At 47.6% G+C, this 22021-nt stretch overlaps 1 protein-coding gene across 2 annotated transcripts in view; it reads left to right on the forward strand.

Annotated features, from left to right (window-relative positions):
• Window positions 1–21745, forward strand: part of frem1b (Fras1 related extracellular matrix 1b) — a 344830-nt gene extending 323085 nt beyond the window's left edge. Inside the window, exons 31-37 of one of the 2 annotated variants that reach the window (XM_038794342.1) lie at window positions 1272–1558; window positions 1787–1834; window positions 2013–2186; window positions 8825–8940; window positions 16741–16826; window positions 18855–18983; window positions 20574–21745. In XM_038794342.1, the coding sequence (XP_038650270.1) occupies window positions 1272–1558; window positions 1787–1834; window positions 2013–2186; window positions 8825–8940; window positions 16741–16826; window positions 18855–18983; window positions 20574–20590 (857 nt within the window). In that variant the 3' untranslated portion in view covers window positions 20591–21745. Of the gene's footprint in view, window positions 1–1271; window positions 1559–1786; window positions 1835–2012; window positions 2187–8824; window positions 8941–16740; window positions 16827–18854 lie in introns of both variants that reach the window. The other variant, XM_038794341.1, reaches the window with a different exon arrangement.
• Window positions 21746–22021: the final 276 nt, after the last annotated feature.

A 22021-nucleotide genomic window follows, 5' to 3' on the forward strand; every position in this document is an offset into this window, starting at 1 on the left:
TCCATCCCCTCCAAGCTGTTCAATCTCTACACCCTCACTTCTCAGGACTACAACTGTGCCAACTACTCAACTATGAGGCCTCTGAATCTCCACACTCGGGTCCCTAATCTCTTCCTTACTGATACTGGAAGTCCACCTGATCAAATCCCCACTCCTTTGCAAACCCCATCCCCCCCCCCAACTGACCATCCTCTGCCCCTATACCTACCCCATCCTCCAAATTAAACCCCTGCAATTGGTCCCCCTATCTGTTGAAACTCTTCTGTCCGATCTCCCTTTGAACCCCTGCTGAGGTTGACTACCCCATGTCTGATTGACTCCTTAATTCCCCCCATTCTCATTCAAACTGCCTGATTGACTCTGATTGCGCCACCTCTTCTGCCACATCATAACCCCTCCCACATCGGTCGGCTCCCTGCATTCTCCTCAGTCCCCAGTGCACACTTACCTGCGGCTACAGAGCCTTCGCCAACTTTTGTCCCGTCCGAATAAAGGCCCAGCTGGCTTCTAGGCCGGGGTCCCACAGAGTATGGAGGAATCCTGAATTACTGGTGCCTCATGATTTCTGATCAACCCATTCCCCACTGGTTACATAAGCAAACATCCCTTTTCAATTTTTGATTTTCCCACAGCAGGATTAGAGATTTTACATAGTAACCATTTAGGATATCATATATTACGGTAAGTAATAACAAAATGAGGCATGATTTGTTCACCTATGTTATGAAACATACCCCCAGCTCTTTTGTTATTTGCTTATTGATTTCTTATGGCATTCTTACAACACAAATCTATTTTTCAACCCTTCTACCTTCAAATAAAAATGCTAATAAACTTATAAGCCAAATAACGTTTTCCTTCAAAGGGAGCTCTTCTCTCCCTGTGTCAGTCCAGATTTGACAGTTGTTTCATTGAATGGCTTTCATTGACTGAAAACTGGTTTACTGGCAGAGGAGAGGAAACCTCCATGAAATTGTCAGAAGCCTATGGACATCGAAGGGCAGAATTTCCTGTTCCAGCACCAGGGGCTATTGCATCAGTTTGGCGCAGCAAATATTGTAAGCATGGGTAGGGAAATGTGCAAGTCCATCCAACTTTCTGTCCATTCATTTAAATCAGTTGAAAATCAGGAATATTCTGCTGTTCTTCCCACCTGATTGTCTTGTAATTGCTTATCCTGGCTATCTAGTTGTCTCCTGTCCGAGAGCAGAAAAATCTGTCCCATAAAATCTGGTGCCCGAGGGAAAATGTACAAAATTTTGTCTCTTCAGGCAGCTGTGATCGAGTGGATTTGAGAACAAGTGAAGAGGGTTATATCAGTCAGATGGACAGCGGTGTAAGCGAACCTCCAAAGGCATCTGCCGAATCGCCCATATTCAATCAGGAAGGAAGATTATTGACACAGCCCGAGCTGTACTGGGATCACAATACCTCCCCTCCTAGGGGTGATGTTCCTCAGACTGATCATTTTTTGGACCACCATGGAACACTGAACGGAGATGGTGTTTCTCCAGTGACATCCAGAACACAGCTTCGGGCCATTGGAGGCGGCAGAGTGGTATGGAAGAATGAAGATTTCATATTGAAAGAGATGATTGATTGCTCCTCACATTAATTTTCTTTTATTTGAAATTTTAAATTAGATATTGTAATCTCCTAATCATTGCAAAAATAGGAAATTAAATGGACAAAGTGATATTAATCTGATATTAGTATTAGTTTTACATCATTCATTCTGTCTATTTTGATTACAAAGCCGTGACTAATCACATGCAATTATTTTCAGATTCCTCCCTCTTCAATTCAGAGGAAGAATGGGGAGATTGTGAGGACAGTAAGTTTTTCTGAAAATACACAATTTTATTCTTCAACAAAATGTTTGAAAATAGCTTAACATCAAAAGAATTACATCAGTGATGCAACAGAGGAAAAGAGATGAATAATGGAAAAGGAATAAGAATTGAGGCCATTGATGTTGGGAAAGGTTTTCATGATTCTCTGCTGTTTTACAGTACCACGGGATGATGCCAATACGAATTGAAGAAAAAATGGTTCCTCTCCCCCCACAAACCAGTGGATGGCAGTGGTCTCTGTTCCCATTCCGCTTAAATCAGAGACGTGATTTGCTCCAAAAAGACTTCCCACCAGCAGTTGAAAATACTCAATCATCCAGCAAAAAGGATCAGGTAGATACTCTACTCCTACAACCTCTGCAGTCACAGGAGGGATTCACATCTATTCCCAGAATGATTCTTAATTGTATTGTTTTCATCCAATAAAGCACGGGTATTTGCTACTCTCAGCATTAAGGAGCAAAAATATTCTCCCATTCTCCTCAAGAGAAGGACCTTAAGTCTTGGACCCAGGTACGCTGGGTCTTCCCTTTAAATGAGAGATTCAATGGGACCTTGGAAGGAGCAGGGTCTCTTTCTGCCTGTAAGAAGCACAGTGCTATAAAAATGTGCAGAGGCAGGGGTTCCTATCATGGGAAGGTCCCAGGCTTCCCAGTTTCAGAAAGACATTGCCAGCTATTTAAGTGGTAGACCTGGCTTTACCAGATGGCCAAAGAGCAGAAGTGGTGTCATAACCAAAGAAAACAGCTAACAGTTTTTCACAATGTCAGTGCTGTAATGGCACTTCAACCTTCTGCTTTGGGGGAGTGGGGAAATGTGAGAAACTGGACCTCCCCTCCCCCCGTTACAACCAGGAAGTTGTGCTAGAATTCCCATCCTTTCTATTACTGCAAGCCTTGAGATGTTCTCCTGGTGACAAAGGTACTCATTAGTCTCACAGAATGCAAAGAATTTCCTGTAACCCCTGATAATTCGTCAGTTTCTGCAGGATTGATACTGGAAGAAGTGCCAGGGTCATGGACCTCCTCATTTTCAGGGTGTACAGTTTACGAGTGAAATCACATACCTGAATTAAACTTACATTTTCAATGCCACCTCCTTGTTTACTTCAAATGGCTTTAGGAGCAGAAGCTGTCATCACAGTTTTAATGTCACATTTCCTAACCAATGCAATGTCCTGCTAGAGGCTGGAGAACTGGGGGGGATTCTCCGACCCCCCCCCCCCCCCTCCCCCCCGGGCCGGGTCGGAGAACAGCCCAGGGCCGGTGTCAATCCCGCCCCCACCGTGCCCCGAATTCTCCGCCACCAGAGATTCGGCGGGGGCGGGAATCGCGGCGCGCCAGTCGGCGTGACCCCCGCGCCGATTCTCCGGCTCGCGATGGGCCGAAGTCCCGCCATTGTCAAGCCTCTCCCGCCGGCGGAAATCAAAACACCTACCTGACCGGCAGGAATGGCGGCGCGGGCGGGCGCCGGGGTCCTTGGGGGGAGCGCGGGGTGATCTGACCCCCGGGGGGTGCCCCCACGGTGGCCTGGCCTGCGATCAGGGCCCACCGATCAGCGGGCGGGCCTGTGCCGTGGGGGCACCATGGCAGGGGCGGAAGAGACCCCCCCTCCCCTGCGCATGCGCCGGGATGATGTCAGTAGCCGCTGACGCTCCGGCGCATGCGCGGACTTACGCCGGCCGGCGAAGTCCTTTCGGCCCCGGCTCACGTGCGCCAAAGGCTGTTCATGCCAGCCGGCAGAGCGGGAACCACTCCGGCGCAGGCCTAGCCCCTCAATGTGAGGGCTTGGCCCCTAAAGGTGCGGAGACTTCCCGGCGTGTTGGAGTGGCATGAACCACTTCCGCACCGTTGGGGCGGCCCGATGCCGGAGTGGTTCACGCCACTCCAACACGCCGGGACCCCCCCGCCGGAGAATCCTGGCCCAAGTGTAACTCCAGGATGTTGCCCTTAAATTTGAATAGGGGACAATATGTTATTGTGTTACTCCATGATTCAGTTGGATTTTCTACAATTGTAGCCAGGTGAAGTTTTGTTTATCAGGTGGCCACATCCACCATATCCAGTCCATATTCTATTCCGGGTTGTCCAATGCTCCGGGGAAAATTGAAGTCTAGTTGTTGACATAATGGTCAGAGATAATGGCCTGGACTTTACTGCTTGGAGCAGGTACCAGGTGTTGGGAAAATTTTAGGCTCGGCCTGCTTCCAGAGAAAGTTCTCGCAAGGGTGGAATTTTCATTCTGGGGGAATGCTGAGGGCTGAAGTTGGGCCAGTCAACTCAGGAAAATGTTTGGAGGTAGCCACAGGGGCTGGCAAGTGCTGAGGTGGATTGTTTAAAAGACCCGTCAAGGTGCTATGGGGCTTGATTTTAGTTAAAACAAAAACAGAATGGTCCTCTCTCCTCACAATCCCCTTATTCCCCATACATTCACCATGCCCCCACTCACCTCCCATGGTCCCTCATTCCCACTATCGTAAGCTACATGGTTTTCTAGGCTCTCAACCAAGCCTCGTTGTGTACTCTTGGTTGCGAACCCAGACATTCATTAGAGTACTAAAATACCTGAGCCACAGAAAAAACGTAGCTTGATTGACAACTTTAGCTCTGGGATCTGTGCTACAAATTTCACAATGTTTATTTACACTAGGTATAGAGGATTTTTCTTGGAGTTTCAGCGATTAAAAGTTAAAAGGGTCTAGATGATTGTCACTTTTACTGCCCTGCCGTAAAATAATTTTTCTCTAATGTAATGGAAATTTATGAATGAATGGCTTTTTATAGCTTTTTTAAACACATCCTGTGCCACCATATATTGGTCAATGGAAATAAAAGAACTACAGCTTCGTATGGATGGCATGAGGAGCCATAGCATTGGTTTGGAGCACAATAATAATAATATCTTAGCATGGGGGCATGAGGGGCCAGAAGGGTTAGTTGGGAGGCATACCTTGACATGGGGGCATCAGCAGGACCTTTTAAACTTAATTTTAAAAGGTCCCATTACGCAAACTATGATTCACCTCTGCCATGAATCAAATCAAGACTCACTGAAAGCCTGGCCCAACTCCATGAAAATTGAGGAGGGCCAGGATATGTCTATCTTCTCAATAGAGATGGTCAAGTTGGGAGTGCAGGGTGCAGGCTCATGACTTGAACCCAGTGTGCACCCTTGAAAGGTACTCCCAAAAATTGCAAACCCTGGAATGGGGTTGGGAATCCCAAAGCTGGGTCCCGGCCATCATTTTTAAAGAGCTCCTAAGTAATCCTGAATCCAGCCCAGTGTGTTTATTTGGGTGGTTGTTTTCTGTCCAAGCTTTCTTCCAAGTTTCATCAGTGTTATGGAGTTCGAGATGCTCGATTTGTGTCCAGAGGGGATTTTGTTGAGCCGTATGTCGAGCTGGTGGCTTAAAGGTCTCTATGGATGCAGAGGTCCTCCACGTTGTTGCTGATACAATTAATTTTTCTGTCTGTTACTGCACCTTGTCGAGGGAGGGGTGAAACCTGAGAGAACTGGGATTGACCTCAGTATTCCAGAAGTTGTCCTCAGTACTGAGTGAAGTTGTGTGTCAGTGGGTTTGATATGATGACTTGAGACCCAGACAGGTGCCCAGTACTCAGAAGCTGAGAAGATAGAGTTACGGCAGAACTATGAAGCTCATTAGCTTGTGTCAAACAGCATGAAGTCCACTTGTGCCTTGGTCTTTTCAGCAGATGTTCAGAGGTGGTGATGATAAGTTAGGGAATGGTCAATGGTCACTTCAAGATACATTTAGGGTCTTGTGTGCCCTGCAATTTTTAAGTTGGAATCCATAGACAATGGATCTGGCTGGGTTTGATTGCAGAAATATTTAACCATTTTTGACAAGCTAGAGATTAGCGTGGCTTCCATACCTTGGATAAAGTTTTGCTGAGTTGTCAAGGCTCATGTTAATGTTAAAAAGTATCAGCGCCAGGACATTGCCCAATGGAAAACCATTATTGAATGTTCTTGGAGTGCTAACCTTGTCACATAGGTCGATCTTCTTCTTTCTGTCACTCAGAAATGTCCACAGCAGCTGGAATAGTTTGGTACATGGCAGCAGCAGGGACAGTTTAAGCTTCAGTTTGTGTTTTCACACAGTATAATAGGCTGAGAAAAGAGCTAGGAAAGCAGCTCCAATCTTGCGCTTGTGATGAAAACAAGCCTCAGTGTTTGTGATGACAGCAAGGACTTGTTCACAGCAACTGTGTTGGGACTTAAAGCACTTGCCCCCCAGAAAATTTTATTTCATATTTAAGAGTTTATTCATCATTTATAGGCAGCTTTAGTTTTTTTTTCAACCATGCATACCAGAGTTGCAAAGTTTAGAAGAATGTAAGACATCATCAGGCTGATTGGATGAGAAATTGGGTTCCCCGGTGACAACAATTGAAATTTTTGACATCAGATTCTCAGAAGCCCAGTTTGTAACTGCAGTGTGGAATTGGATCATACAGAGTATGAAGTTCCCAAGTAGAATCGCAGTCCCAAATAGAATCACAGAGCGGAGAGAGGTTACAATTATTCATAATTGGGTTTGTGGCCCTGATTACTATCCAGTGATTCCTGTGACTCCTAACTGGATGAGTGTGTGTGTGGAAGTGTGTGTCTGTACAGGGAATTGTGTGTGTGAAACTGTGAGTGAGCTTGTGTGCGTGAGTCTGTGCACGGAACTGAGTGTGTATGTTTGTGCATAAATGTGAGTGTTTTTGTGCGTGGAAAGTGTTTTGTTACCTGTGTGGTAGGTAACATGTGCTACTCAATCCTTGGCTAATGAAGAGGTCTTCTGAATCTCGATGAAGGAGACTTGAACTCATCCAGTAGTAACAAAAGGTTTATTGAGTAACTATAACAATAATTGCATGAATTCTTTACTTTAATTTTGATACTAGTGATAAGGTTAACAAGATCTAACTACAGTAACTATACGTAACTCCACTAGCCATCTGAACTACTCTGCTATTGCCCTGGCCACAGTGCACCCCCAAGAGATCCAGAGACCCAATGTGGTTGCCTTTTATACCCCTGTTGGTCCGGCCCTCTACTGATCATGTTGCGCTACTGATTACACATTAACCCCTTGTGTACATGCACATATAGAGATCACTACATCCCCCTTTTTGTTGTTACATATTTTCTGTATGTTGTAAAGAAAATTGAACAAACATAATGGATGCAGTTTGCATTACATAAAATCAATGGGTTAGTCCGTAAAATGTGAATACATTTTAGTTTTTTCGTTTGCGTGAAATAGGTAGACAAATGATGTTATGTCCACGTTGTGATGATCTTGATGATTATACAAAGCCAATTAATATTGATGAGTACAGTGTTAATGTAAGCCTACTTGTGACAATAAAGATTATTATTATTATTTAAGTTCCTTTAATAATTGGTTTACAGCTTGAAATAAGAGATATTGTCAGGAAAGGGAATGTACAGACACATCTAGGCTGAAGTTTGTAGACTCCAGTATTGGACCCGGAGATCACTGTCCACCCTAAGCTTGTCCACTCTGGAGGAGGCTGCTCCTCCAGTGAGGAGAGGAGGAGAAGGACGGGGGCAGTTGGCCACTGACAGGTGTGCCCTGTAGTCCAGCAAGATGAGGAAGTTGCTGTTGTGCAACAGCAGGTAGGTAGAGATAGATGAAGATTCTATCCTGCCAACTGAGTGTACAGGGTGAGGATGATCTATCTCTAAATGTCATAGTGCCGTAGAAGACTGATTTCTCCAGAGGGACAGTCACATCACAGTGAGATATGTTGGCTGCATAGATTGACTCAAATTGTGTTGGTGGCCACCATATGCCAGTGGAATTGCAAATTACAGTGACCTTGAACTTTTTCATCTCTTGAGTCCTTAAAGCTGGAGACTATGATGGGATTACGCCAGTGGCCCATCATTACACCAAAGTTTTCATAATTGCAATATTCAGGCATGTGAATTCATATTATTCAGCGCAGACAACACCAATCAAGCCGGCAGAGGTTCTTCTACAGTTGCTGGATTCTAAAAGTGCGAGGAGTCATAGATTTCACAAGTGGCAATCAAAGCAATGTTGGGGCAGCCAGGGGTCTTTGTGAACAAACGAGGCTTCCATTCAATAAATGTGCAGCTTGTCTGTGACCATGAGCAAATGTAGGGAGAGAAAAGAGCTCTTTGTCAAAGTTCTGACAAAGGGTCTTCTAGACTCGAACCGTTAGCTCTTTTCTCGCCCGACAGATGCTGCCAGACCTGTTGAGATTTTCCAGCATTTTCTCTTTTGGTTTCAGATTCCAGCATCTGCAGTAATTTGCTTTTAACTATGAGCAAAGGATTATGCAGTATGTGCATGGCATCTCAGGATCTATCAAGATTTGTACATTCTTAGGCATTCTCGAGTGCCAGATGTTATGAACACCGGAAACTTTGGAAAGCTTTGAGTTGATAATAACTGAAAAATTAATTTTTTTCTTCCTGTGTCCTCTATTGCCCTCCATGAAGGCTTAAGTACCAATGCAGTTCTATCAGTGCTACCAGTCCTTAGTACCCCCCATATGTAATTATCCTCTATATATGAGGTTAGACAGTGAGTGTTGGCAACAACAGTGCATCATAACTGAGCCCTTAATGTCTAAAAACAGTTTCCAGTAAGGACATTAGATCATGATCAAGATGGGAACCTGACCATTTTTTCCCCTCGAAGCCTAGGGGCCATGTTTCTAATTGCTCTTCCATGCTCCAGTGTTCCAGTTGAGATACACTAACTCAGAACAGAAGGAGGGATTAAACCTGGCATAAATGTTCATTTCCTGCACTGCATAAACTTAGTGCTTACATGACATCGAGAAATATACAGTTTTGTTATTCAGTTAACTTTGAATCCAGAAGCTTTATCCTATTTCCAAACTACAACATATTTGGAACAAGTACTTTGTTAAGCAGCAAATTACAGTCTTGTGTACTTACAGGAAAATCAACAAATGGAATGCCCTTCAGGCTGGACCCAGCACAAGAAACATTGTTATATCATGAATCCTGAGAGAAATGCAACCTGGGAAGGAGCTAAAATGGCCTGTAGGCAAATGTGAGTAACATCTGTCAATTGCCAAATAAGGTTTCATTCAGTGAAGTTCATTTCAAAATCTCCAAGGCATCTACTTAAGGATATAAGTTTAAGCCAATAGTCAACATTATGATAAGAAAACCAAGGACTTTTCTGTCAAGAAGAATGGGCATTACTTTCTAACATATTTCTAGCAGTAACTGCTTAACAATGACAGTTCCAGTACTGTATCTGATGAATGGCTTTAGGTGAAAACAGGCTTCTATTGCGACACAAAGTGGTTTTAGTCAATAACGTATACTATTTAATATATTAAATATCTGTTGTTAAAAGTTTCTGATAATATTTCAGACCTGTAATTATTGAAATATATCACACAAAGACTCCTTTTCTTTTCAAAGTAAATTTAATTTTGGTCTTGATCTCAAGTCTGCTAACTTAATTGATAGGTCTAAGGATTGCAGCTGAATAATGCAAGACTGTTTTACTTACTAAAGGCTGACTATAGGTATTGTAGTGTTCTGAAAATTTCTAAAAGTAGTCCGAGCACAGTTAATTTCTCAAAAGTTAATGTTTAAAAGTAACTAACAATCCAAAGGTAATTATAACCTTTTTATAAGAGCTCACATCTATTCTCTTCTCACCTTTATCTGTTGTATTCTTTTAACCCTTTAGCTAATGAACTAATACTGTTTTCATGAAATGATCTTGAACTCATTTAATATTTTACTAAATCAAGTAAATGATTAACTATTTTTGTCTCAGTTTAAAAGTGCACTACAATTCAGATTTTAGTTAAAGAGACAAGGGGCGCGATTCTCCGAGGCCGCGCCGGTTCGGAGAATAGCGGGCTGCACCAGTCTTTCATGCGATGCCGGTCTGACGTGCTCCCGCAATTCTCCCAAACGGCGAAATCGGTTCCGTCGTGTTCCGCGCGGCAAAATCCGGAGAATCACCCGAGGCACCCAAAATGGCGATTCTCCGGCACCCCCGCTATTGTCCGGCCCGGAACGGCCGAAGTCCTGACGGCGTAACCCCAGCTCACGCCATCGCCGTCCACAGCTGCTTTTTATAGTCGTCAGCCAGTCGTGCTGGCTGACGCTGAGCAGTGAGGGGGTGAGCGGACCGTCCCGGAGTCTCCGCAGACTGGGGAAAGCATCCCCGAGAAGGGAGCGAGTAGTGGAGGGGGGGGGGGGGGTGGGAGTAGTGGGGGGGGGGGAGAGGGAGTGAGTAGTGGGGGGGAGAGAGGGAGTAGTGGGAGGGGGAGGGAGAGGGAGTAGTGGGAGGGAGGGGGGGAGAGGGAGTAGTGGGAGGGGGGAGAGGGAGTAGTGGGAGGGGGAGAGGGAGTAGTGGGAGGGGGAGAGGGAGTAGTGGGAGGGGGGGAGGGAGTAGTGGGAGGGAGGGGGGGAGAGGGAGTAGCGGGAGGGGGAGAGGGAGTAGTGGGAGGGAGGAGGAGAGGGAGTGAGTGGAGCGGGTCGTCCACCCCCGGATGCAACATCTCAGCCGCCCTGCCATGGCAGGACGGTGACGAGGACACGGCCGTTGGTTGCCCTGTGGCTGATGGGCACAGCCCACTGACGCACCGGTGAGGAGGACGTTGTTAACTGGCCGTTGGATGCAGAAAGTGACCAGGGGTTAGGCTGGCCGCGTGTCAGCAGCGCGACCAGGCCACCGGGACACACAGGTATCCCGTGGCAGGCAGCTGCCGAGGTGTCGAATAACGTCCGTCTAACATGGCGTTTCTCTGCCCCCCCCACCACCCTTCTGTAGGTGACCATGTATTCGAACCGAACGGCGATGTTCACCGCAGTGGTTGGGGCCACTGCACTGCAGCTGTCCACAGCGACATCCCACAGTGGATGCAGGGGCTGCTGCTGCAGCAGAGGGAATGGCCGCGGAGTGGCCCGTCGTCGCCGTACAGGCCGCAGGCACTCGTGGCCGGTATGTTCAGGGGGATGCCGAGGGGAACATTGACCCCCAAACGCTGAGGAAGGCACAGGATGCGGGCACTGATGTCGAGCAGCATGGGGGGGAGGAGGAGGAGGAGACGCTGATGGTGGAGCCAGGGCGCCAGCGGCGACAATCGAGGCCTAGGGTGTACCGTGACCGGATCTCTTTCGAGGCACTGCCGGACATCACCTGCCGGTGGAGACTCCGGTTCAGCAGGGAGACGGTCGCACATATCTGCCACCTCGTGGCGCGTGGAACAGGAGGAGGACACGCGATACCGGTTGTCGTCAAGGTGACGGTGGCACTTAACTTCTATGCTACCGGTTCCTTCTAGTCTCCGAGTGGGGACCTATCCGGGATATCGCAGGCATTGGTCCACAGGTGCATCCGGGATGTGACCGATGCCCTGTTCGCCATTGCAGACCGCTACATAACCTTTCCCGAGGACCGAGCAAATCAAGAAGTACAAGCCCGTGGATTTGCCAAGGTGGCCGGGATACCGATGGTCCAGGGAGTGATCGATGGTGTTCGCGTCCCCATGCGCCCGCCTGCAAGCAACAGGGAAGTGTTCACTAACAGGAAGGGGACATAATCCATGAATATCCAGGTGGTATGCGACCCCCACATGAGGATCATGCACGTGTGCGCAAGGTTCCCAGGGAGTATGCATGATGCCTACATTCTGGCGCAGTCATTCATCCCCGCAATGTTTTAGCGATGGCCCCCCCCGGCTGAGGGGCTGGTTGCTGGGCGACAGGGATTATCCACTGAGGTCTTGGCTGATGACGCCCATACGGAGGCCTCAGACCAACGCAGAGACCCTATATAACGAGGCCCATGCAGCAACCAGGGTTGTGGTGGAGCGCTGCTTCGGCCTGCTGAAGATGAGATTCAGATGCCTGGACCGCTCCGGAGGGGCCCTGCAGTACCAGCCCGACAGGGTCGCTCGCATTGTTGTGGTCTGCTGTGCGCTGCACAACATCGCAATGCAGAGGGGAGATGCTCTGGTGGAGGAGTCGGAGGGAGAAGCCACTGGCAGTGGTGCCTACGCTGAGGAGGAGGAGGAGGAGGTGGTTGAGGAGGAGGAGGTGGAGGATGTTGGCGTGGAGCAGGGTGGTGCATCGGGCACCGCACACAGACATGACCCGGGTGCTGGTAATGTACAGGAGGCTGCACGATGGCACCGGCGAGGACAGCGGGCACGCGACCCGTTGGTGGCTGCAAGGTTCACACATCGCGTGTGACGGCATCGCTGAACACTACCACTACCACCTGCATCGCCAGTCATGCAGACGGACAGCACACAACTCCCACCACCCCCCCCACCCCGCACACCCGCTCCGCGTACACTGCTCCACTTCGAGATCACCCTTACCACTGCAGCACAACGGTATGGCACGACATTGATGGCTGTGTCAGCAGGTGTGATCAGTGCCATGTTGAATGATAACAGCCCGATCTGCGATGAGCTGTGAGCTCAGAATCGTTAGACAAAGTCTGACTCATGGCAATAGCTGAATCATCCATCTCGGTGGTCGTTGAGTTTGTCAGGGACACTCCATCACGTGCCCGCATGGGGTAGCTGGCTTCGGAGTGCCGAGGACTACGGTGTCCGACTGTTGGGGGGGGGGGGGGGGGGGGGGACTGCACACCCGGCACCAAAGTTTCACCGCTCGTCAACCCTAGCGACACTCGGTCACCATCACGATCCCTCTGGCAACGGAAAAATCACAGTCTTACAAGTTAGGTGCAACGCTGAGTTTAATGGTGAATATTATGTACAGATGCCCTAGCCCCTACAACTAAACTGTGCCCTGCACCCGTGCCAACTTAGTCTGTGCCCCTCTTCATTGCCTTACGGGCCCTACCACTACGTTTAAGTGAGTCCCCAGATGGTACAGCAGGAGTGGAGGCGGACTGCTGAGAATGGCTCCGTGTCGGCACTCGTTTCCTGGGGCGACCCGGCCTTGATGGGCCAGGCTGCTCCGCGGGTGTTTCGGATGACGTTGTGCCACCCTGCTCTGCCCGCTGCCCACCCGATGCACCAGGGATGGGACGGGGGGAGGCCGAGCGTTCAGGGACGTCCCGTGATGGAGTTAATCAGCCCCCAGAACCTCCTCCTCACTCGGGGAGCCCGGTGGCCCCGGGGCCTCACTGTGGGACAGAGGTGCGAGCGGGGAGGTGCCCCGTCGCCCCACCGACACCTGGCGCTGCCAGTCCTGGAGGCCTGCAACGGTATCGACCAGGGTCCGAACATCCGCTGAGATGGAGTCCAGGGAGTGAGACATTCTCGCCAGGGACTGTGCGACCTCAACCTGTGAGGGCACGACGCCATCCAGCACGTGCGTCAGGCAGTCGATGCTCTCCGCGACTGACTGCTGGGACTGTGCCATGGCCTGCTGGGACTGGGCCATGGCGTGCTGGGACTGTGCCATGGCCTGGTGAGACTCGGCCAGGGCCCGTAGCGCGCCGGCAATGTCATGTTGGCTCTGGCACATTGCTGCCTGTGAGAGGACAGCCCTCTGCTGGGCCATGGATGACGCGTGCACATGAAGCCCAACGCCTTGCAGAACCTGACCCATGGCCGATACCGTTTCACCCATTGCCTCGACCGCGGATGCCACCCGTGCGGTGTCGGCCTGGGTGGCTGCGATGAGCGGCACCACTCCCTGCTCCTGGATGTGGTTTGACCCCTCTAACTGCGTCTGCAGCTGCTGGACGATGGCCCTCATCCCGTCATTGTATCCCTGGGTTTCAAAATGCATCGGGTATCCGGGTGGGTCGAGTAAATCCAGGAACCCGGGAAACGTCTGGGCGGCAGCTGGATGCTGGGCCCGGGCTACCCTCCGACCATTTAGCCCCTCGGCTGCTCCGACCTCCACCTGCTGTACCGGCTCAGCTGTGTGGTGCACACCAGACCGTTTACCAGGACCCATTAATTGCCCAACCGAGGTGAGTGTCTCTGGGATGGTGTGGGAGACAGCAGTGCCGCAAGCTCTAGGTCCTCGTCCGTCAGAAATACAGGAGTGTCCTGGTCCCAGTCATGTCCCAGCGCAGGGCGCATGCGGCCCATGTACGGTTCAGCGTCAGATGAGTCCGTTGACTGCGTTGCCATCCTCTGTGCATCTGGGTCCACTGACCCCATCCTGTCCTGTCTCACAGCCCGACCTTCGGGCAACGCACAGCCATGAAAGTCGTCACTGTCCGTCCTCTGTACGTCCCGCTCGAGAGTCCCGGATTTGGAGGATGGCGCACCTGGCCGACCTCCTGCCACCCTCTGGCGTGCGACCCTGGGTGCGGTGGTCATCGCAGATGGTCGGCTGTGTGTAGCACCAGACGGCCCTGAACGTTCGTCAGCTGGCCCTGGGGAACAGAACGATACGGGGTTAGTTAGACATGCTCGGCCGGGTGTAGGATGGTCCAGTGGGCAGAGTGTGAAGGGAGAGAGGATGGGTGGTCCAGTGGGCAGAGTGTGAAGGGAGAGAGGATGGGGGGTCCAGTGGGCAGAGTGTGAAGGGAGAGAGGATGGGGGGTCCAGTGGGAAGAGTGTGAAGGGAGAGAGGATGGGTGGTCCAGTGGGCAGAGTGTGAAGGGAGAGAGGATGGGTGGTCCAGAGGGCAAAGTGTGAAGGGAGAGAGGATGGGGGGTCCAGTGGGCAGAGTGTAAGGGGAGAGAGGATGGGGGGTCCAGTGGGCAGAGTGTGAAGGGAGGGAGGATGGGGGGTCCAGTGGGCAGAGTGTGAGGGGGCAGAGGATGGGGGGATCCAGTGGGAAGAGTGTGAAGGGAGAGAGGATGGGGGGTCCAGTGGGAAGAGTGTGAAGGGAGAGAGGATGGGTGGTCCAGTGGGCAGAGTGTGAAGGCAGAGAGGGTGGGGGGTCCAGTGGGCAGAGTGTGAAGGGAGAGAGGATGGGGGGTCCAGTGGGCAGAGTGTGAAGGGAGAGAGGATGGGTGGTCCAGTGGGCAGAGTGTGAAGGGAGAGAGGGTGGGGGGTCCAGTGGGCAGAGTGTGAAGGGAGAGAGGATGGGGGTCCAGTGGGCAGAGTGTGAAGGGAGAGAGGATGGGGGGTCCAGTGGGCAGAGTGTGAAGGGAGAGAGGATGGGTGGTCCAGTGGGCAGAGTGTGAAGGGAGAGAGGGTGGGGGGTCCAGTGGGCAGAGTGTGAAGGGAGAGAGGATGGGTGGTCCAGTGGGCAGAGTGTGAAGGGAGAGAGGATGGGGGGTCCAGTGGGCAGAGTGTGAAGGGAGAGAGGATGGGGTATCCAGTGGGAATAGTGTGAAGGGAGAGAGGATGGGGTGTCCAGTGGGAATAGTGTGAAGGGAGAGAGGATGGGGGGTCCAGTGGGAAGAGTGTGAGGGGACAGAGGATGGGCTGGGGGGGGGGGGGGGTTGTCATGTAGGGTTGTCTCACTTGGTTCTGCACTGCCAACCTCGCATTGCGCGACCTCCCGGGTGGTAGATCCCCCAGCAAGGTCCAGGGCCCTCTGCTGAAACACTGTTAGGAGGTGCATAACGGGTGAACCCCCTCCAGTTCTGTTGCGCTCCCAGCTGTTGTGAGCAGTCTTGTCCTGTTGGGTGGGGCATAGATAAAGCATCACAAAAAGGCAGGTATCATCCGGGCATTCAGATATAGGCTACATTAATGCAGGGTGGGGGGAAAGTTACAGCTACACCATGGCATCTCTCCAGGGGTTTGCAGCGCTCACGTGGGTCTGTGACAACGTTGTTAACCACCCTCCACTCACTCTCTCCCCCCCCCCTGCGTGCCCGCAGGGGGGGAGGGTGTGCGTGATGAGGGACATGGGGGGGGATGGTTGTGACCCGGGGGCACCCTCGTGGCACTCACCCTGGCAGCCCTGGTGAGGTCGTGGAGCTTCTTTCGACACTGCTCCCCGGACCGAGGGGTCTGCCCCACAGCACTGACTGCCGTGCCCACCTCACGTCAGGCCCGTCGCACAGCGCTGGAAGGGTGGCGATGCCCTCATCTTGGGCAGAGGATGCCATTGCGCTGCTCCACCTCATCGAGGAGGGTCTCCAGATCCGTATCACGGAACCTCGGGGCGGCCCTCCGTGGCTCCGACATTTCCCTCCCTCCTTTCTCTGCGTGGATCGCGCCCTTTTACGACGCGGAGCGGCGTCATTCGGGCGTCGCGTGCTGATGACGCGCATTCTTTGTCGCGCGCGTGTTCCGCGCGGCCCCGATACTAACCCATTCCCGGGGCCAGAATAGGTCACGATCGGGGCCATTTCGCGCCTTCGTTGAACTCGACAGAGTTCACGACGGCTGCCTCGATGCGGCGCAGCCTCGGAGAATCGTGCCCATGATCTCGGGATACCACCAACATTTGAAATGCATAGGACCGAAGATTAGATAAATCATGATGCCATGATTGAGTGAAGCTAAATTTTGATTTTGAAAGCTGTTAGATTGGAGAAGGATGTAGGAGACCACAAGCTTAGATTTTCCACAGTTTTTGATATCCTTAAAAAGAATGAATTAAGATGGGAGATGATGTGATGGATCTGGATTTCACCATAGTGAGATACAAGGAAGAGGAGGTCACAATAGTTACGAAAAAAATAGTCTAATGTCATGTAGGTAGAAGATGGCCACTTAGACAACAGGATGATTGATGTAAAAGCGGACAACATGCAGTACCAGGTAGACAATGGCCTTTTAGTTAGGAGAACTTAGTGTGGAAAGGAGCTTCTTTTCTTTTTATTTAAATGGACACAGTCCTGAGTCAGATCATGGTTAGTCTAACTCTATTTGTCTATTTTACTGGCACTGTTGCAAAGTGAACTGTAAGTTTTTTAACTATTACTTTCTCGAGAAAATTACACTTATTAAGGATTCCTAATATTTTCTGTGTATAGGTTTCATGCCAATTTAGTCAGTGTGCATTCCAAGAAGGAACTGAAATGGCTTTGGAACTTTGCTGGGGGGCAGCCATTCTGGATTGGTACGTATATGTGGAGAAATTCAGAAATTGTGATGTATAAACTCACAGCACATTCTTCCTAAGGTTAGAAAAGCTGCACATTGAAGGGACAGCATTTGATATGTGTCTTTGTGTGGGCTTTCATCTTTAGCTTAAATAATATTAAATAGTATGAGGTTGGATTTTGAACATAGGAATATAGGAGTAGGCCACTTAGCCTTCAAGCCTGCTTGCCATTCAACTAGTTCATAGTTGACCATCTACCGCAATGTCATTTTCTCGTGCTATCTCCATATCCCTTGATGTCACTCATATCTCAAAATCTACCTACTTCTGTTGTGAACGTAAGGAATGTCTGAGCTTCCACAACCCTCTGAGGTAGAGAATTCCAAAGCCCCTTAATAGGTGAATTGGACATTCTGAATTCTCCCTCAGTGCACCCAAACAGGAGTGGGGCGACTTGGGGATTTTCACAGTAACTTCATTGCAGTGTTAATGTAAGCTTACCTGTGACACTAATAAAGATTATTATTTTGTAAGTTTCAGTGAGATCACCACTCATTTTCTAAATTCCAGAGAATACAGGCCCAGTCTCCTCAACCTTTCCTCATAGGACAATCCTACCATCCCAGGAATTAGTCTGATGAATCTCTACTGCACTCCCTCTATAGCAAGTCTATCTTTCTTGAGATAAGGGAATCAAAACTGTACACAATCCTCCAGGTACAGTCTAACCAAGGTTCTATACAAGTGAAACAAGACACGTTTACTCCTGTACTGAAATGCTCTTGCAATAAAGGCCAGGTTCCCTTCCCAAGTGCTTGTTGCATCTCCATGTTAACTTTCAGTGACTTATGAACAAGACAACCCATTTCCCCTTGGACATCAACACTTCCCAATCTCACAATTTAAGAAATACTCTACACCTCCATTCCTGATTCATAACCTAACACTTATCCACATTGTATTCCATTTGAATATGTGGTTGCTTGAAAATTTAAAATATATGTAGCCAAGACCATAGATTAAACTTCAACCTCTATTGTATAACATACCAGGAAATACCATATAGTACAAGGGTACATTCTGAATTGGTCAATTTAGACTATAGAAAACAATATACTATAGTTTTCTCATTGTTTTGCTGTAAGGAGCATATTTATCTTTTCCACATTAAGAAAGATAACTTCACTCGTGGGATCAAATTATTTTCAATCATGGAGTCCACAGCAAAGTTCAGACAGGAACTCTTTTAAAAGCATAATAATGATCTAAGGTCCCAAAGATTTGTTTCAATGGAAGTGAAGAAGTTGGGCAAGCAATAAGCTGGGAACCAAGAGGTGGGGATGTTCCAATTTTGTGTTCTGTTAAGTTAGATACTTGAATTGATGGCTAGAATATAATATCCACTCACCCGAATCAATAAAGTGAAGGGAAGGTTTATGAGTGGATAGCATCATCCTAATTCCCCATCATTTCCACCGAGATGAATTTTATGGGGCTCATCCCAACCCTTGTTGATTAGATAAGTTGGTAGTGATGCGGCTGACTTTAAAAAAGGCTAACCTGCAGCAATAATACTCTATATTAAACTATGGAGAAAATTTCTCAAAATGGTTCAGTGTAAATGGAGTCGCCCAAAATATTCCAAAATATTCCAAAATTAATCTTGAAGGTCCCCGTGGGCAATCCCAATTTTATCTCAAAAGGATGTAGGTCAACAAAAAGTTTATGCCAGAAATAAGTTGTGGGTGGTTTGCCTTTTAAAAGATCCCTTTTAAGAGAGGACTTCTACCTGAATCACTAATAACGGCCTTAACTGGAATTAAACAGTGTACTAGTTAATGATGATGAAATGCATAATTTTGTGTCTTAAAATGTTAATACTTAGGTTCTGCAAAAGTAAGCTGTTAGTTCTCGTTAATAAAAATAAATATCATTTAACCTACTGAAGACAAATGTGTACCTTTTTAATGTTATGCCATATTTAGAGTGTGATGTATACATTGACAAATTAGAGTGTGTCAAATGTTTTAATATCTATTGCAGGCTTAATAGATGAGACTGGTTCTGGAAAATGGACATGGATTAATGGAAGACCAGTAACCTTTACAAACTGGAAGAAAAATAAATCTTCACGATTGAGAGATATTCAGCCGAGCTGTACTCTTGTCCAGGGTAAAGGCAAATGGGTGACCAGAGGGTGTAATGAAAAACAGGAGCGATATATCTGCTGCACCTCTACATTGAGACCTTAACTGGCCAATCATTAAATTGGTCATATTTTGTGAACATCAGGGCAAACATTTCTAAAATATGATATTGAAAATCTTTATGTCCAAATTATGTGCATATCACAAGCCTGTATATCTCTCTCAGGGTATTCTGTGGTCGACATAATTGGCAGCCAATTGTTCAACCATAGAACACAGACACTGTTGTTCGTGCTCTGTTTAGTCACTCATTATAAAGTATTTAAAAATTGTTTTGAATGCATCGGTATACTTCCATTGTTAATGACAAATTTATTACTAACCACCAAAATGAAGACACCTCAAAGTGACAGCATCCTGAAACATTTAAATAATTCTGGTAAAAGTTAACTTTCAGCAACAAGTACAATGTAAAACAGTGAACTATCATAGAATAATAGTTTGATTCGAGGCAAGCTCCATGTGCACTTTACCCGGTAGTATTCTTTCATCTGTCAATGGCACTGCTATCTCTTCTGCTTCAGCTGCAGGTGCCGCAGCTTAATTATCACAACCTAACTCAGAGTAAGAGTTACTCTGGTCACTATGTGTCACAAAACGATTAATTTGTTGACGATTATTCTTTCTGTTTAGTATTTTCAGTAAAATCGCAGACAAATTCTAAAGGAACGAGTTTCTGACTTCTTTAAAGATTATTCGGCATGATTTAACCAAATGGGAACTATGTCCCATAGCGAGTGCGTTTAGCCGTGTGTTTCCATGCGCTCGCAGCACCGAGAAACACAACGCTATCAACATGATTCCAGTTAGTAATGGGACCTCAGCGGGGAACGCACAGCCGAGGCTGCACTTAGTCCCGTTTCCTGCACTGAGGAACCGCACTTGCCAAAACTCCTCAGTGCAGGGAGAGATCGAGATGCAATTTTTAAATAGCATCATGATCTCTCGAGCACCCAACCCGACTCCCCCAACCCCCACACACCCGCAAGGCACCACCCGCCGATCACTACCGCACAAGAAATGCCAGCTTGGCAGTGCCATGGTGCCTGATTGGCACCAGCAATGCCAGGTACCACCCTGCCCAGAGGGGATGCAGCTGAGGGCCTCCAAACCCCTGGGGGACCCCCATGACTGCCGATCAGTTTGGTCCCTATTTGTGGAGACCAGTACTGAACAGCGCTCACCCGTGGTCTCCAAGGTGAATGGAATAGATCCCAATCTCTTAGTTACCTGAGGGAGCTGCATATTAGAGTGAGACTAGCTGTCTTGTTCATATGCAGATTTGTCAAAAGTGATCCCGCCCACAATGGGCGGGCTTCAAATTGCGAAGTCTCGCGAGACCGTGTTAGACCTTGCGAAGCGTGGCGAGCTGGGAAGATCCTGGGAGAAGGGCCCCCGGTCATTTACTGGCCAGATTGCGCCATGGAGCGCTGCTTTTTGGGCAGAGGGTGACCAGTAGATCACACCCAATGACGATACTTTACAAGTGTAGTTAAAATGTTGCTACGTGTAATAACAAAAGCAATTCTTTCCTATTTGTGCTATTTCAATGCAGATATCAGATGCTTGTGACTGGAAATCTTCCAACTCCTCTGACACTCTCTCCTTACATCACCATTAACATAATGATGACCAGGTTTTTGCTACAGCTTTGTACTTCCCGTACCGGCCTCCCTGGACAGGAGCGGAATGTGGCAACTAGGGGCTTTTCACAGTAACTTCATTGAGCCTATTTGTGACAATAAGCGATTTTCATTTTTTCATTTTTCTTTTTTTTTCATTGATGTCCATTGATGTTGATGATGCAGCACCTACCATCAACGCTTCAGAGAAACTGACAATGAAACTATGGATGTGTGAAAATATTATTTATCGACACACTTGAGTGCTTTACTGTGTGACAAACACAAGTTGTATATTAGTTCATTATGTGTTGTTAAATCAAAATTAATCTCATAGAATTCAAATCCAATGAATTCTTTCTCAGGCCTCAAAACTGTAAAACTCCTGTCTTCCCTCATGTAGCACAATCTTCTCTCTTACTTTTTTCAAACTTAGTATATTGTACTATGGATTTCAACCTATCACTTAATTAATTCGATGAATAAAATTAGCAACTTGCATCAATAATACATTTTTATTCTGATGAATTCTTTATAATTTGGTTCTAAATTCTGAGTTGTAGAGGTCTTTAAAAATCAACACTAGGCCTAAATCTATACATTATACTTTTTAAAATTACCGCGCATCATGCAAGTTCAGAACAACAAGAAGATCAGATTAGCATACACAAACGAACCTCTGTGAATTTTATTAAGACCGTTTTATACAGTCACATATCTACAAGTATGATTATGTCAAGATTTTTTAAATGTGACACTGAAATTTATGCCCCATAGCAAAAGGCAGATAAGACTTTTGGTTAAAAGGCTGTTCTATAAAGAATTTATAAATATTATTTAGATTATGGAAGTGATGACGTGGTAAACAATAGGATATGTGCTGGTTCAATTATTGATCCACAAGTAACTACATTTTCAGTGATATATACAGATAATACGGTGGCAGCTTCACGAGTAATGTTTCAAGCCTTTGTATAGTAAATACAATTGTTTTAATCATCATATTGAAGAATATATGAATTTTTATGCCATGAACTATTACGAAATCTTCTGTGAGATCCAAAATGTATCAAAAAGGATTAAACAATTTAAATGCCAGAAATAACTTTGCTTGGCTTTACTTATAATCTGCAGTAGGGCACAACTAATTTGAAAGCTGGAAGAGGATGAACATCCAGACTACAGTTAAAGGCGCATATGCTTTGTTGTCCTATTGTGACTATGAGATAAATTGTCCTTTTATAGTGCAGAAAATAATCCAAAACAAATTGCATGTTATTTTGTTTCTGGTATCGGCACAGAAAACTGGGCCATCAGGGCACAGTTACCATAATGGTCCTTTTCCATATTCTTAAGCATCTACATTACTAGTATGGAGGTA

Source organism: Scyliorhinus canicula, chromosome 4 (assembly GCF_902713615.1).
Source record: "Scyliorhinus canicula chromosome 4, sScyCan1.1, whole genome shotgun sequence".
In the NCBI taxonomy this organism is placed as follows: domain Eukaryota; kingdom Metazoa; phylum Chordata; class Chondrichthyes; order Carcharhiniformes; family Scyliorhinidae; genus Scyliorhinus; species Scyliorhinus canicula.